At 35.0% G+C, this 17,388-nt stretch overlaps 1 protein-coding gene across 1 annotated transcript in view; it reads right to left on the bottom strand.

Annotated features, from left to right (window-relative positions):
- Window positions 1-17,388, bottom strand: part of ADGRV1 (adhesion G protein-coupled receptor V1) — a 247,086-nt gene that overhangs the window by 216,319 nt on the left and 13,379 nt on the right. Inside the window, exons 11-20 of the mRNA XM_031607653.2 lie at window positions 16,518-16,741; window positions 9,722-9,754; window positions 7,853-7,979; window positions 7,574-7,759; window positions 7,070-7,250; window positions 6,091-6,254; window positions 5,349-5,472; window positions 4,742-5,008; window positions 2,252-2,378; window positions 604-821 (exon numbers count right to left, since the gene is read on the bottom strand). Coding sequence (XP_031463513.2) covers window positions 604-821; window positions 2,252-2,378; window positions 4,742-5,008; window positions 5,349-5,472; window positions 6,091-6,254; window positions 7,070-7,250; window positions 7,574-7,759; window positions 7,853-7,979; window positions 9,722-9,754; window positions 16,518-16,741 — 1,651 coding nt within the window. The remainder of the gene's footprint in view (window positions 1-603; window positions 822-2,251; window positions 2,379-4,741; window positions 5,009-5,348; window positions 5,473-6,090; window positions 6,255-7,069; window positions 7,251-7,573; window positions 7,760-7,852; window positions 7,980-9,721; window positions 9,755-16,517; window positions 16,742-17,388) is intronic.

Raw genomic sequence — 17,388 nt, forward strand, 5'->3', positions numbered from 1 at the left:
CACCCATATGGATTTCACTTACAGGAAAGGTCAACACACATTTTCAGTTGCACCAGGGTACAGAAGACCATAAATAGTACTGAGGTGGAATGAATCCAGATTAGGAAATACACCCAGTAGCAATCTGAAGTTGTAATTTATGTCATATGAAGTGGTGTCTACAAGTGGTTTACCTCCTCTAGGGAAAAAAAAATAAATAAAGGAACTCTATTACAGTAGATATGCATAGTCTTTAATATCTTTAATATTTATTCTTCTGCATGGAGAACCATGTCTCTGAAACGTAGGTTGCTATGTTTCTGAAATGACACTACTACATTTTCATTTCAGAAATGGAGAGCCATCCTTTTTAAAGTTCAGATCAACAAAATATGTCTAACAGTAATTCAGGAACTAACCATATTCATATACCTAATTTAATATTAAATGAAAAATAAAACCTAAAACCTTACCAGAAAATCATAGGATATCAAGACATGATATCATAGGATATCAAGACATGATTCAAAGCAATGCTCTTTCTAGTGCTGGTTTCTTTTTGATTGATTAAACATAATTCTTTTCTACCAGGTATGAAGTGAATGGTGATATGGAAGACAATACCTGAAGCATTCACCAACTTTAGAACGTAAAATTCATTGAATTCAGGAATTCTATCTGAAATAGCATGTAGTATTATTGGCTTTGATCTTTCACTATCCATGAAGAACACAGTTCCATAAGTTTCGTAGAACTCTTCTCCTGGCTTCAGCGCGGAGTTGTTATCGAACAGCTGCCAGCTCAAAGAAACATTGCCAAAATGTCCTCTGTGTCTCAAAATCCTGTTTAGTGATACAAGAAAGAGTGTGTGCTGGCAGGTAAGCATCAGTATTCCGTAAAAAAGGAAAACATGAAAACTCTAATCTTCCTTACAGAGAAAAGCAACACACTATGTTCTAAATAATAATGAGTAATAAGTATAAGTCCAATTAAACACCTGCAATTCTGTAGTATAATTCTACTCCCAGGTATACCATATGTACCTTAGAAAAAAAATTGCCTGTGCAGGCCCAAACATGGTTTATCCTGTATTTCTAGTACGTAAACAATAACTTTGAATGTACAGTACTTTGGAAAGTCAACAATAAAAACCAATATACTCAAACACCTTTAGACAGGAAAAAGAATCATCTACAGTTAACTGCAGACATTTCACTATTTAGTCATCAAGCCTCCTTCAACTTCTTCTTAAACTGGTATTAAGGTAGGGTTATGTTCTATGCCTTATTTGAGGTTAAGAATATACTAAGTGAAAACAAGATTTGATTATTATTGTTAAGACATGTAGCCATTAGCACAATGTCTAATGGCTAACAAAAATCAAATACACATGTAAAGAATAATTAAAAATATATATAAAAACAGCTTTTTCCCTAACTATTCACCCTACCACATTTATGATGATCTAACTTGTCTTTACATCTAGTCTAGGGATTTCTTAAGAAGAAAAGAAATCATTATTTTCATCAAATTATAATCCCATACTAAGTTTATTTACTACTTTATTGTGTAACAAGATAAGATGCTGAATACATGGCACTAAGGGACATGGCTCAGTGGGATGGGTTGGGTTTGGATGTGGTGATTTCAGAGGTCTTTTCCAGAGTTAAGAATTCTGTGATGCTATAATTTCTTCAACGCTTCTCATTCTTGAATGCAATTCAGTAACAGAAAGAAAAATACCAAAAGTCAGATTAGTTAAGTGCATTTTCAGCCTAGAAGGCACTCACATCTGGAATGTGTTAACAGATCTAAATCTGTAATTAATGGATAAAAGAAAGAACCTAGTAGGAAAAAAAAAAAAAAAAGAGTAGTATGGATTTGTAAATGAAAGTTTCAAAAGCCATTTATAGCCACAGTCTTATTTAGCTAATTGTGAAGAAGTTTTTTACTTCTCCATTAGCAGAGGTTACACTACACTCAGTCAGATTCTTCTGTACCTAGAGTGCTGAGAGTATAACACCGTGTTCTTACTTATTTACAATGCAACATAAGTCTGTACGCCTTTTACATTTATGATCTATTTTAATATATTACTGTTCATGTCTTCCACACATTACAAATAATGTATTCCAAAAAAATTTTTGCCTATTTTTCTATAATAAAATTCTATTAGTACATACTTTCATGGAGTTAGATCAAAGTACTGCTTGCAAAGTAACACATACAGCAGTTCCAAAAGAGTGCACAATATTATTTAAAAGCTACTTACAAAAAAGCATTACTTTTGCCTTCTTCCACTGCCTTTTCTAAAGGTTCCAAAGAGAAAATTCCATTAGGGTCATCATTTGCTTCAATTATAACTGTAGCCATTCCAGCCATAAAGATAACAGTGTCCCCTAAAAAGAGGAGGAGGAATAAGAATAGTAATTATAAATGTAGGTAACTATAAATCCAAGAACAGTTATATAGCAGTGAAAAGCAGTATTTGAGATATTCAATAATAGACAATTCAGAGTAAAAATGCTCAAGTAATATATCATAAGCAAGACATAAAATTTTTCAGGAAAATATATATATGATATGAACTGTGAATATATGATTCTATTTGCTTGGCATCCTAACATGTAGCTGTCCCTACCCAGGGAAAAGGACTATATAAGAGGTCATATTTTGTGTTCGAACAGATGGTCATGTAAAAATGATAAGATATTCAGAGGTATAGAATAAAATAACAAGGTATTTGTAGAACGCAGACTTCTTTAGACCTAGAAGTACTGTATTTAAACTAAATACAAGCCAAGAGCAATGTCTATGAGTTTACACTCATATCATAGAAGAGCTGAAATGAAAAATCATAAGATAATTATGATGCAAAGGAAAAGTTTGTAGGATTCCTATTGTGTATATTAGCACTGTAAAGATGTTAATTCTAACACCATGTTTCCAGTTCTATGTCATTTTTTATCCTATTTTGGAGCATCAGACCAGCTTCAGTTCCACATTAAAGAATGTGCTTACAAAGGTAACTTCATATACTTCTGTTTGTATTTTCTTTCAGGTACAGTAGTCCCAATATAGTTATCAAAAGGCCTGCAACACTCAGAGCCAATATATGTAACAGACCACAGAAAGAAAATCAATGAAACTGCTTTCCAGAATGCATCCTGAAATATTCTGTATTCTTAGTGATTCTGGACACTCTACAATGACATGCTGCTCCTTTAAGAAGAAAAGGGGGACTGTGAATATCCATTCTTGTAGGACCACTGTGTCAGGACAGAAGCCATTGTACGTTTCCAGTGAGGTAATAAAAGAAACTACCAATAGATCCTGAAGAAAGTTAAGCAGAAAGAGACTGAAACATGAAAAAAGAATTATGATTTTGTCTGATCCCTTCCCTTTGTCTCATCTGAGGTGCTGTAGAGATCTGGGTATCACAATGAAGATTGGCTGGTCTCAGGAAACAGATGAACTGCCTGATACTCAAAACAAGTGCTTAAAATTTCCTTGTCATCTGGCTGCCCGCTACCAATGTGTAGGGCAGGATTCACTTTGAGATCAATGCAGCCCTCAGAGCCAATTTTAGGCCAGCCACAGCATGTCCACTTCAGTGTGATCTGAGTCACTCTCTAGCTTTATTGACTAGATCATCACAGACTGACAGGAGTTAAGATGCTTGGTGTGCTCATAGATGCCTAAGTCTAGATATATAATTTTAGGTCTTCTAACTTGAATTGAATCACTGGTAGGTATATTACTATGACAACCTGTCACATAATCTCAAGGTATGGTCCATTGGTTAATTATGATCATATTTCTTTGCTTCATTAAATTACAGCCCCTCAACTCTTACTGATTGCTTTGATGTCTCATTCAGTTCAGATTTATTTGGGATTGAAAAGATTTGCAGTGCATTCACAATTTATCACCTCTCAGCTACAGAATGATAGAACCCATAGGACAGTAAATCATTTAAATTTGTTAACAAAATTGCAAATGACTCCCACAGTACCTTGAGTTTTGGAGGGGAAGGTCTTTATTAAGCAGTCAGAGACCAAGAAAATTTATGTATTTCTTTTACTTCCTTTTTATATTCTCATGCATATTACACAACAGTGTATATATTGTATACACAACAGATATTCCAAAAAGATACGTATTTGAAAAATTAGAGGAATGTGCTGGATAATTTTGATTGTTTCTTGTTAAGTGACAACTATAAAAAATAATAATCAAAAAAGAGGATGTTATTCCTATGGTAATAAATTCTTTCTTCAGATGTGGTCCATGGTGCCAGAATGCATACTATTTTTTATTATTATAGAAAGAAAACAGAAAACAATTTACATGGCCTTCCTTTAAATACGGCTGTTCTGTTTGCTTTAAAAAAAAAAAAAAAAAAAAAAAGTAAAAGAATCTCTCTTTCACTAAGACTGTTGCAGTTTTACAGTTCTTTATAATTGTGTTTTCATTGTAGTCAAGTTGAAACACATCTAATTTGGAGCATTCATGTTTGAAAAGAGACTTCCACTTCAGCTGGTTTTGCAGGAAAGGTCTCAACTGCACCATTTAATTTTTGTTTCTAACAAAAATTTTGTTTCTAACAAAAATTCAATCCAAGATGAAAATCCAAACCCAGTGTTTACAGCAATTGTATGAAAGTCTTGGAGTAAATTTTATGATAAGACCATGCTGCTAAAAAATTGCAGCAAAACAAAAGGAGAGCAAAACCAACAATACATCAGATCATTACTTTTACCTGTAGAATTCAAAAGGAGAACATAAAATGTTTCATCAGTTTCAGGGGTATCATCATCATTAATATACACAGATAAGTTCTGCTCTCTTTCTCCAATATCAAAGAAAATGATGCTGCTCTTTCCACTGGGAACAAAGTCTCCTTCTTCAGCTGTTGCATCTCCATTGACTGTAATATACTGGACAGCAACAGCAACATCAACAGATCCATTCCTTAAGACTGTAAAGTTTGCAGCACTTCCTTCTTGAACAGTCACTGTCAGAGGTTCTGAAAATACAAAAACCAAAAATGTACCTGAGTTCAACCCTGAGTTCTTTGCAATTGTTCTATTTTCTTAATGCTCTGTAAATAATCCTCATTCTTTTTCAGTGAAATAGAAGGTACAGGTAGTTAAAACATGGAAACAATTTCAGATACAAAGGAATAATTTTGTACCTTGAAATCCAACCAATCTCAGTATCTGAAGGAATCAAATTAAATACAATGAAAATACGCAACTTGTTCTGTTGGGATTAGAATTTCTAGTGCCTGGTTATTAAAAAGAAAAAAATATATATATGTTTTAGGTACTGTACACTTTCCATATTTAAAAACAATAATTTCTAACCTGCAAAATAAATGGGATCATCATTCCCTGTAATTTGTAAAATTGCACTGGTTACATTGCCCAGTCTGGCTCCACCTGTAACATTGAATAAGCTGATGATGAATACTTCTCTCTCTTCAGGTACCTGAATGAAAAAGTGTTAATAAGTTAATTTCTAGCATACAAAACACTGAAAAATTTCAAATGGACAGCTGAGGCAGTTAATAAGCAAGAGATTCGTGACTCGTTTCATATTTGTCAATCTGTATGTTTGTCAAAAGTGATTACACAGGACATTTCATACAGTTACATATAAATTACCATCAGTAAGCAAATTCCTTCATCTTTACTGCTACATATCACACAAAAGTTATGTTCCAGCTTCTAGCTTCTGATATTTTTAATTTATTTTTACAGATTAATTTATTTATCATTCAATATTCACAATCTTTCTTATATTACTTCAAAAATATTAGTGTATAACAATGAAATTAAGATTCCATCTATCAGGATATGAGTTATATTCAAATAAACTTTCCTATAACTTAACCACACTATAGTTACACTCAGCTCTCAACTTTTTTCAATTTCTGAAATTCTTTTATGATTTATTGAAGTTATCTCAGATCTAACCAAGTATTTTCATCTTTTCTGTAAGTTGTCAAGTTCTTGATAAGCAGGCATTCCTTCATTCTCTTCCTGCATTCTAATATTTTAGCACTTATTCTTTGTTCTCACCATAAAACAACATAAAAGTATTTACCTCATCTGGGAGGGAGTAAATGGTGATATTTTTTGAAAACTCCAAATTATCAAAGAAAATAGTCCCTCCTTCTGGATAGACATCATTGGTACATGCTGGATTAACAACCCAAGACACATTCACATTTCCATAGTTTCCTTGGTTTCTTATAACTCTGTAAACAGCTAAAAATGCAAACAAACACATGCATATTCAGAACAGTGGAATTCAAAATGAAAAAGGTAAGCATATCTGAAAAGAAAAAAAGGAAAGAAGGAGACTTCACTCAGACATCGTGTTATCTTGCATTCCAATACCATATTTAGTAAATTAGTTTGTTTCTCCTCAGATTGTTGCCACTGTTTTTAATTATTCAGGGTCCCCTGTCTCCCTTGTCCAGAGTCGCCGATTCACAAAATCCCTCTGCCCTGCTAGTCACAGAACTGGGCCAAACCAGCCCATAAACCGTTGACAATCCTGGAAAGTGGAAAAGAAGCCTGGCAGAAGCAGACAGCAGATAAAGAAGTAACTCTAGAGAGGGCAACGAAACTGGTGAGGAGTCTGGAGCACAAGTCTTATGAGGAGCAGATGAGGGACTGGGATTGTTTAGTCTAGAGAAGATGAGGCTCGGGGGAGACATCACTGCACTCTACAACTTCCTGAAGGGAGGTTGTGGTGATGAGGGGTTTGGCCTCTTCTCCCAGGCAACAAACAGGACCTGAGGAAGTAGCCATAAGTTGTACCAGAGGAGGTTTAGGCTAGATATAAGGAAGAACTTTTTCTCTCAGAGAGTGGTCAGGCACTGGAATGGCTGCCCAGGGAGGTGGTGGAGTCGCCGTCCCTGGCAGTGTTCAAGAGGCGCCTGGACGAGGAGCTGCGAGATATGGTTTAGTGCTTGTGGTAGCAGTGGTAATGAGAGGATGGTTGGACTAGATGATCTTGCAGGTCATTTCCAACCTTATGATTCTACGATTCTGTGATTCTAATAAAAAGGAATTACCAGTATAGATGTCTTCTCCTTTACTTTCGTTTATTGTTACTGTTAGTTCATCAGGTAAAAACTCAATGATACCATGTGGATCATCATTCTTTAAAATGGTTATATTGACCATTGTGGCATTTCCCAGTTTGCCGGGCATTTCACTGTGGGCACTAAGTACCACAGAATATATCTCATCCAACTAGAAGAGAAAAATACAGCCAAAATTAAGATTTCTGGGATTATAAGTCAGTAAGGCTATCAGAAAAACTCTAACGTTCAGGCAAGACCTTGGTTTTGTTTTTCTTTTTATATATGAAATGCTTTCACATGGTACTTGTCTGTCTTACAGATCTTCTACTCACTATTCCTTTATTTATTTCTCATACATAAGAAAAAGCCTGGAAACTCTATATAAGAACTGATAATATTCTGATAAACACGTGAAACCATTTGTATTTTAATAACTCATGACCAAGTATGCCCTTGAACACAATTTGAAGAGAGAAAAATATAAATTTTTACCTCTGGAATCCCATCCATTCTTGTCAGTAGGGTAATTATGATCTCTCTTTCACCAGGCTTAAACTCCAGAATTCCTGTGCTTCCATAAAACTCATTATTGTCTCTTGGTTCTACCGTGTAGCGTAGAAACTGTCTAACAAGACTTCCTCTAGTGCGAACAATCTGCAGCTCAACAGACTCTCCTTCCTGTAAAACAGAAAGTCCATCTCTTCTTCTAGCATTCTGTTTAAACCAAATTGCCTATAAGGTTTAAGAGATATAACTCAGATATCTAACTACCTTGATACTGTAGGGACCTCTCGAAGAGGGAGAAAATTCAAACACCCCTCCAGGATCATCATTTTCCAAAATAATGATTTCACGAGTAGTAAACCCATATTTCAATATCTGATTTTCCACACTGACCCTGAGAAAGGAAGGTAAGAAGTTTTTTTTTTCAAATGGCAATTTGCTTTGGCAAGTATATCCATACAAATGCAGAGGACAAAAGAATAGTGACTAAGTTTTTGAATAAGTTATGAAAACCAGTAGTTACCTGCAAGGAATAGAATAAATTAAGCAAGTCTCAATATTAATATGTTTTATTTATTTATAAAAATAATTTTTAAAAATCCTTGTTTTCTGGTTAGTTCTTACAGCTGTTATTTCTGTTTTGGGGTGGTTTTTTTGTTTGTTTGTTTTGTTGTAGTTGTTTTTTAATCACACATGGACACAACACACATGAAAGGAAACAGAACTGTGAAAGAACAAAGTTACCTAAATTCAGTATTACTTTGTATTTGGATCAAGGCATAAATAAAATTCCAAAACTACTCTCATTGTCATTGTATTGATGATCACATACCTCCACTCTTAGCTTCTCTGTCAAAACTTCCTATTGACATATTGCTCCTCAGTACTGATTCCATCCTCAAATACGTGTTAATCTGCTTTCTGAAGATGTGGGGACAACCTCTATAGGTTGTCAGATCCCATTCTGACTCTAGAAAGCATTGGACCTGTTCTCATTAATTAGGGACTCATTCCCCTTTCTCCTTACTTCCTAGCAAACCCACATGGTGAATGGTGCAAGTATGAAATATGCTGGCAAAATACACTTCAAATTCCTCTTGGTAAAGGATTTCTATCTCTGGTCTTCCATGCCACACCATCTTCATCCTAGTCAGTGACATCAATGGGTCATTGCACATAATGTGACCTTGCACATTGCTTGTACTCTTTTCCCCAGAAGCAGTAATTTTCAACAATCTTTTTTTAAATTTATTACGCTCAGAATTCCAGAGAAATACTATTGAAGGATGCATCAAAAATATACATTTGGGCTCAAAGCCTGAATATAATATATTACACATTATGTATTTAGATTCCCTTGCATCCTCCATATTCCATGTCAGTCTTATGTTTTGAATGGAATCTCAGACCTTCAAATTGTATGCATTTTTGTGCTTTCACGGTACTACAACCCGGACTTCAATAAATACTATTCTGTTGAGAAAGGAATCATATCTATTAAATGCAATATTGAAACTAAGTCCAGGACTATGTCCACAAGTACTCCACAAACAACTGGAATCTTCCCCCCCGCCCCCCCCCCCCCCCCACCCAAAAAAAATAAAAAAATAAAAAAAATTGACTGTCTTGAGGACAGGACACTAGATGCAAAATACAGAATTATCTATTTGACAGAGTAACATGTTCATGCTTGTGGCATTTTAAAAAATGTTGATAGACAAAGAAACGTGTTAACATAAACTATATGTGTGCTATTCAAAAATAAGATAACTACTCATTTTTGATCACAGAACCTTCCCTGTAGTGCCAGTCATTTCAGCCATTTAGTTGGCTCAGACTGTATTTGTGGCAGTGTTGAACAAATGGTCTATTATTCCATCAAACATTCAAATATCAAACACTGAGGCATGCATTCATAACTTTCATCATTCACAGATCCTAAACAAAAAAAATGCTTTCAAGCCAGAAACCCATGCCATCAAATGAAACACCAAAGGGGAAGCATGCATTGTATGAAGAGACTCAGAAAGAGTAATTCTTGTGAAGAAAAGAAGCAATAAAGACAAGTAGAAATTAACCACTTTTAAAATAAAGCAATGATTCACTGAACACAAAAAAACAGTTCACTGCACTTACCCAAAGTACACGACAAACCTTTCTGTTTCTACTCTGTTCACACAGAGAAAAAGAAAGAAAGAAAGGGGATGGGGAATGGAATAAAAGTTCCACTTGCTAGAATTTCAATAAAATAAGTAAATAAATAAACAATAAAGCTTTTCTTTTGCTTTCCAAAAGCTTATAATGTATATTTTATGGGAACCCGGTTTGCTTGTCATTTTCCTGCTGACAAATGCTAGAAAGTGGGCAGTTCCCACTTACAAGAAATGTCCCACGACCAATTCAGCATGCCAAAACCCATTCAAGGTATTACCCACCAAGTCGTCTTCAAAGAGCTTGATTATAACTAGTCTTTGTATGTGCTCAGAAATGCAGCAGCAGTGCCCTTTTACAAATACCTCACCCTCCATTAGGAAAAAAATCTACATGCTTCTCTGATAGGGTATTTCATCAATTTGCTAAAGTAATTTATTTATTTTTTTAAGTTATAAACAAAAGTAGTTGTAATGGCTATGTAACAAAAAGTAGCCTGGCACAAATTCATAGTAAACTTTACTTAAGACAATTTTTAGTTAATTATATTACCAAAGTAATATATGCATATATGTATTCTTTCAGCTTTGCAAAGTTATACTGCATGAGTCTAAACACAGCACAGACAAGAAGTCTGCTAAGAACAACTGAGGAGTAGTGCTAGGGTATAGTTGTAATGGTAGCATTACAAAAATTGGAAGAGGACAGCACACATGAAGAGTTTACAAGAGTATCACATGTTGTGTATCTCAAACACCTCCAGGTGCTCTTTGATAGGACATGGAAGACACGGAATAATTTATTTAAAAGAGTCACAGTATAAGTCAGTTCTAAAGCTAGAGTGCTTTCAGGTCAGGAAGCAAGCAGTAAGATTCAGTCCACCAACAGGTAAAAGAGAAAATACCATTTCTGAGGTTCTCCCTACAAGCCTTGCTATGAATACTTCAGTCCTTTCATTAAAAAAAAATAAAAAATTAATATCTCTGATCACGTTTTCTCTGGATGATATCAAAACTGCTCAGATTGCTATCACTATGCTAACATAGTAATGTTAGTTACTACCTCAAAAAGTCATAAACCATCCTATACAAAAATTGAATAGAAGCACCTAGGCTTAACTTTACAACTCTAAGCTGCTATTAACAACAAATGATGCCCTCATCGTAAGATACACATATATATAAAAATTCTTATTACACAGAATATATTAATCAAAGAAAAATTAAAAATTGGCAAAAAAAAAAAAAAAAAAAAGATAGTAAGATATACATTTTAAATTTAAGCCCAAAAGTTTTGCTATCCACTATTTTCACAGACTTATTTCTCAGAAAAAAAAGAGCCCAGTTCTATTGCTTTGGACAATCACATTGTAATAAAATTACCTTACACACGATAGAATCCTTCAGACTTTTTATTGCCTTATTGAAATGCATACTTTCTTGTTCAGCATGCTCTTCAAATCCTGATGCTGAAGTCCAAGGAGGGCTAAGCCACACATGGTAAAGCACTCCTCAAAGAGAAGCATAAAACTTTCAGCAGGAGGCTTAGACCCTAAGACAGAACCCTAAATACTTCCCTACATCCAATATGTTTTAACTACCTTTTCCATGGTCCCAGGGGTCCTGCACTGAAGGTGTGCCCTTGTGACAACAGCAAGGGCAGGACCTGGGCCTGGAATCACCTCCTTGATGTAGTGATTGCTGGGCTGTGCCTCTCCCTGCCTACCATCACCAGGTCTGACTAAGTTTTGTTCCCAGTTTGACTGACACCATAGCCATGGCCTTGTTTGGTGAGGCCCTTACCCTGCCAGAGAAGTTATGGGACTGGACAGCAGGCCCTGTGCCACCACAGAGCTTCCAGGCCAAAAGCCCCTGTGACTTACAACATCAAACTGAAAAGAGGGCATTCATACACCTCCCTTTCATCACAAAGTAACTACTTCCTAACTGCCACACGCTGCATAGTTCAGTCCTGCTTCTCTGTATGGTCTGTAAACCAGCTCTTTAGGTGCTCCTGTAACACTGCAATGTGGAAACAGAACAAAGATGGCTATTCAGAACTTCGGAAACCCAACAGAGAGGACATTCAGGATAAAAATTAAAACAGCTTCTTTTGTACTGTAGCTTAACCATGGCAAGCATATGCAGCTACTGAAGAGAACACTTGACCAGAGTAAGGAGGTACAACTCATTGCAAAAGCCATTTGCTATTTTATCTCCTGAACTTTTACTGCAAAATGCCTATGGATACGAAGTTTCATTACAGTTTACAAGCCCTGATAATTCTTACAATGCTAATGTAAAAAATGCAGTCTCAAAATGTGTATTTCCCATATCACAGTTCTAACATTAGTGGTCATTAAAGAAATGCTTTCTTAAAAAAAACAAAAAAACAAAAACAAACAAACAAAAAAAAAACATTATTATTATTTAGCAAAAACTACTGAAGAATTAGGACAACTAACAAGAGTTTCAAAATATTCTTTCACTTTTTTTATATGCAGAGTACTATAAAATACTACCAAACAGAATTTTGACTAAGTTTAAGGTACAATGGGAATTTCAGTGTTATTATGTACTAAATACAAATAAAACAGCTTTTACTGAAAGATGGAATGTGATTGAAGTTGATAGCTTTGGAAGAGGACTGGAATTCCAACAGACAGTGAGTATTCTGAATGACAACTGAATGGCACTTGTGAGTCTGCATTGCTGTCATTATTAAAGCCACGCTTTTCTAAAAGTCTCTTTTCTATCAGAGTATCTCAAAAAAGAGGAATCCAAATTGCTTGTGGGATATTATTCAATTTGTTTTATAAGCATTATTATACTTTTTTTTTTTTTCAGGATTATCTACTTATTTAATTAGTGGCAGGACCTAGCTATAAAGAACTGCATTAAAGTAGGATTTTTCAAATAATACATTCCACAGTGCTTCTCTACAGAGGAAAAAACTGCTCTACAAGTTTAATCCATCATTTATTTGATTTTGAAGGTGATTTTATTTTCTTGCTCATAGAAGGAGAGATATGGTGGTATTATTTTTAGAAGTAATAAAAACAAGCAGTAGGTGTTCAGTAGCACTCATTTCAACATTCTATTTTCAAAACTCCTTTGCTCCTTTTAAAAAAAAAGTCTGATCTGAAGAAAAAGCCCTCCTTTTACTCTGAGATTACTCATACAGCATTGCACGTATTACTTAATATAAATAAAGTAAGAAAGATACATAAAGTTTTGAGACAGAAACTAACCACTGGGAATCACCAAGTTAGGAGAAAATCCCAGCTCCGTTATACAGTACGTTAGATTTTCTTTGCATCCCAATGCAGAGAGTAACAGAAGATGCAAAAACCACTTGAGTGCTAACAACTGAAAGCCTGCAGTGCTTTAAATGGCTCTTCTATGATTTGCTAACTTCTGACATTCAGTAAACATCATTAATGAAAAAGATGTTAAAAAAAAAAAAAGGCTGCCGGATATTTCACAATAGGACAGTGAAACCTGGATTTTACATTTGCAGTTTTTAGAAAAAATTGCTTCGTAACTCACGAGTCTCATTATTTTCCAAATATATTGATGATGGAATTTCACCCTATTGTAACTTGTATTCTACCACAGAAATCACTAGTATTATAAGGATTTTCACATTATGTTGCCTCAATTTTTCTTTATTATGTATAGTAAAGGAAATTTAAGTCATAGTAGATGTATATAAATCTGATCTGGCATTCTCAATTCCATGAATGAACACTCAAAAATTAATTGTGCACAAGGACTATTTAAACAGCCAACTGCTTAGTGATTATCACTTTCACAAATTAAAATAAATTTATTCCTGTTCCTATATCCCATAATCTCCAAATTCTCAATCTTACCACTACTCATTCAGGAGCACAAACACAGAGCTGCCCCAAACCACTGGAGATTCTGGTCCTCCAGTTATGCCAGCTGTCAAACCAATAGCTGTCTGCACCTTAACTGAGGAGATTACAACTGCCAATAGGAGAACACATTGTGTAGAAGGGAAAACAACAATAAGATTTTTAAAAAACTGATTTCTATTTGTGCTTACCAGGTAAAATGAACAGCCCTAGTATGTATATGCTTTCAGAAAGCATACAAACAATTTCCATGGCCTGTTCCACCTACATTCATCAGGAAGACCAAAGGTTTTTCTTTCTCACATATCTTTCACTACAGACATCAGGTTTTATTTATGTTTGGATCAATTCAGGCCTATTCAGAAAGGGCAGGCATTCAACCTGAAGCTGCTCCTAAAAAAAGAAAATATGAAGAATCTTCAGCAGACACAAGATTTCTTATTACTCATCTGTCTTCTCTGGAAGTATATTCCTCATGATATACACTTGCTTTCATTTTGTGGAAACAGTTTAGAGTTAATTTTAATATCTATGGCCTCTGGATAGAGTCCATATAGTAAGAAAGGAGAATGCTATTTTAATGTTCCAGAAAACTTCTCTTACAGATATGTATAGAATTTAAGCTCATTTAAAATTTAACTCCCTTAACAACACCACCAATTGCTAAACAATACAGCCTTGTTAGAATTAATTACATTAATTACTTTATCCATGCTATTGCTAATTGCAGACTATTGAATGCTCTATGAACATATTCCGATGTCAGTAATTTCATTGAAGTTCTTACATGCTCTCTGTTCCCACTGACTTACACTACAATTTATAGAACAGTACAAACACATCTACAGAACAGTGTATCTTTGTTTTCATGCTAACTCACTACTACTGTGAAGTGCTTGCTGCCAGCCTTGGAATCTGAAATCTTCTGTTAGTCCAGAAAGTACCAAATATCAAGAAAGCAACTGCACAAGCTTAACACATAACCCTGTCAGTTTTTTCAGGCCTGATATGAAGGGATACCTCCAGTGTTGAAATGACAATCTTTGCTGTCATTCTTGGTTTCCGCTAAATTAAGTGACAGACACTATCCAGGCTTAGAGAAAAGTTCAAATTCTTCCTTCCTTCCTCCCTTCCTCCCTTTCTCTCTTTCTTTTCCTTCCTCCCTTCCTCTCTTTCTTTTCCTTCCTCCCTTCCTCCCTCTCTCTTTCTTTTCCTTCCTTCCTTCCTTTCTTCTTTCTTTCCTTCCTTCTTTTCTTCTTTCCTTCTTTCCTTCTTTTCTTCTTTCCTTCCTTCCTTCCTTCCCTCCTCTCTTTCTCTCTTTCTCTCCAGGCCAGACCACCTGTTCTTTAGTTCACTCTCTGACCCTGCCAAGTATGGGAAAGCTGTATGCTGTGGCACACTTTTTACTAGCCACTTCTTGATTTGTTCAATCCTTGTTGCAGCCATCATTTTCAAGATGTAGTCTATAGTGACTGCACAGAATAAACAGCAAAAAATTTTGGTTTCGTATACCTGCACAGCTTCAGAATTGGAAAAACAAAAACAAACAAACAAACAAAAAACGCTACTGTCTACTTACTTGTTTCTTTTCATTGGCAACCTTGCACTCACAAGTTTAGCCATCATTTTAATCCTACTTTCCCCCTTTATGCCAGAGATTCTAATGAATTCCTTCAAACCAGTTTCATCCACAGAAAGGAAAGCAGAGAACTATTTGCAATAGTCTCCTGTTGTTTTTGCCTTGTTCAGGATTCACCTTTTAATGTAATGGGTAGCCAAGGTAGTTTGGAATAAACCTTTCTAAATTAGATGTATAAACTAGACATTGTTTAAGGAAGCAAGCCAATCCTGCAATGGAGTAACATCTTTCCTGTTAAAAAAGCATGCTCTCTGAATTGTGACCACCTTCTAATCAACAATAGCTTTAAGACCTTCTTGCCTTTCATTTGCTAATGTATAATCACCATGGATATCAGGTGTTGAAATTCCTAAGAGCTAGTTAACACTTCCTGTAAAAAAGCACTTCATTTGGATGAGGTAAAGACTGTTTAAGTAGATGTTCAACGTGGAAGCTGCTGGAGGCAGACCACTGTACATTTCCAGCAAAAGTGGAAAAGGTTTTCAGACCTTAGACTAATAGGAGGTAATATGACAACTTGAGAGGCAAGCTGTTGGAAAATGTAAAGAAGTCAAAATTTTCCTGTTAGTAACTCGAAGAGGGAATACACTCTCAGTATTCTGAGAAGTATTCACATCTAAGTAGTACCCGAGGTCCCTTTCAGCCTGGGTTACCCCATAACCCTGATCTACTGTAGAAAGGAGACTAGAACATCATGCTTCAGCAACACCACTGTGTTCTCATTAGCAGAAGACTGTGTTGTTAATCACCCTGCAATATTACGGAGGTTGGGATCGAAGTACATAATTATCAAGAGCAAGCAATACAGAACATGTCAGTCAAACAAATAAACAGCAGTCTATTTCTGCAATAACAGCACAACATAGAAACCTTCTTCTGACAGAAAAACAGTTCTTCATTGCTTTTTACTTCTTACTGTACCTTTTCCCATTATCTTGCTATTACTTTTCTGAAAAATACACGTTACAATCAAGAGCTATAAAAAAGAACAGAGCTGAAAGAATTTTCAAAATAGCACAGACCTTTCATCAAAATATAGGCAGAGTTAAGTCATCAGATAATACATGCAAAATAGTTTCTTATATCAGTTTCCAGTCAAAGAATCCATACACAGTTTGAATCAAGAGCCTAATAATTCTTCAGATGCTTTTTGACACAATGCCAGCAATACCTCCTTATTAATAATGTGCTAATTTTTTATATATAAATGGAGTACTGCATATGATACATATGAATAGAAATTAGAATAGAAATTAGGATACCTGTCCAAAGTTAATAACACTGTTTCATTCATTTCAGGTATATCATCAGCTTTAATAGTGATGTTGATTGTAGTATCACTTTGTCCAGATAAGAAAACGACAGAGCCATTAAAGGGACTTATATCATCGTGTGTTACTGCCTTTTGATTGACACCAGAGGGTTTCAAACTCCAGAACACAGTTGCTTGACCATCAGTCCCATCTCGATGCAATGCAATAGAAACCTATGAAACATGAATTTGTTGTGACTAGCTGGAAAAACAATTACTCCTTTGTAAATTACTATTTGAATACAAGCATAAAAATGTTCAGCTTTTTTAGGTATAACTTCATATGTGATATCAAAATATGGATGAAAGTGTATGTACAAAAAACCTTTAACCAGTTATCAGGCACTGAGTGCAGATGACAGATTATTCATACCACAAATCACTAAGCAACCATACAAACACATGCATGACATTTTATGAATGCACACTTCTTCAAAACATAACCTACATTTTAAACATAACCACCATAAATTTACCTTGGAATTACAGTTCAGTGCAATTGTATTTAAGGCTATTACAGTTCTAATTTAAGAATGTGAAGTGAGTTATCTGATTTGGGATTTATATTGATACTTTACATTACTATGTTCACAGTTGGTGAGACTGAAAATATCTGTAGTATCTTTTGATCTGTGTGAGCATTAAAGGTTAAGTCATTAAGTCACTTTAGATGCTTACAGGTTTTAGGTAGCCACAGAGAAAACAAAGGCCAGTTTCACTTTTCTGCTATTTAATAGATATTTTTACAAGCTTTTAAATATTTTTTATTTACCAGCAAGGTAATGTTTGGGATTAGGCATGATTTGGAGGAATGTTAACTT

Source organism: Phasianus colchicus, chromosome Z (assembly GCF_987193195.1).
Source record: "Phasianus colchicus chromosome Z, bPhaCol1.hap1.1, whole genome shotgun sequence".
Lineage (NCBI taxonomy): Eukaryota > Metazoa > Chordata > Aves > Galliformes > Phasianidae > Phasianus > Phasianus colchicus.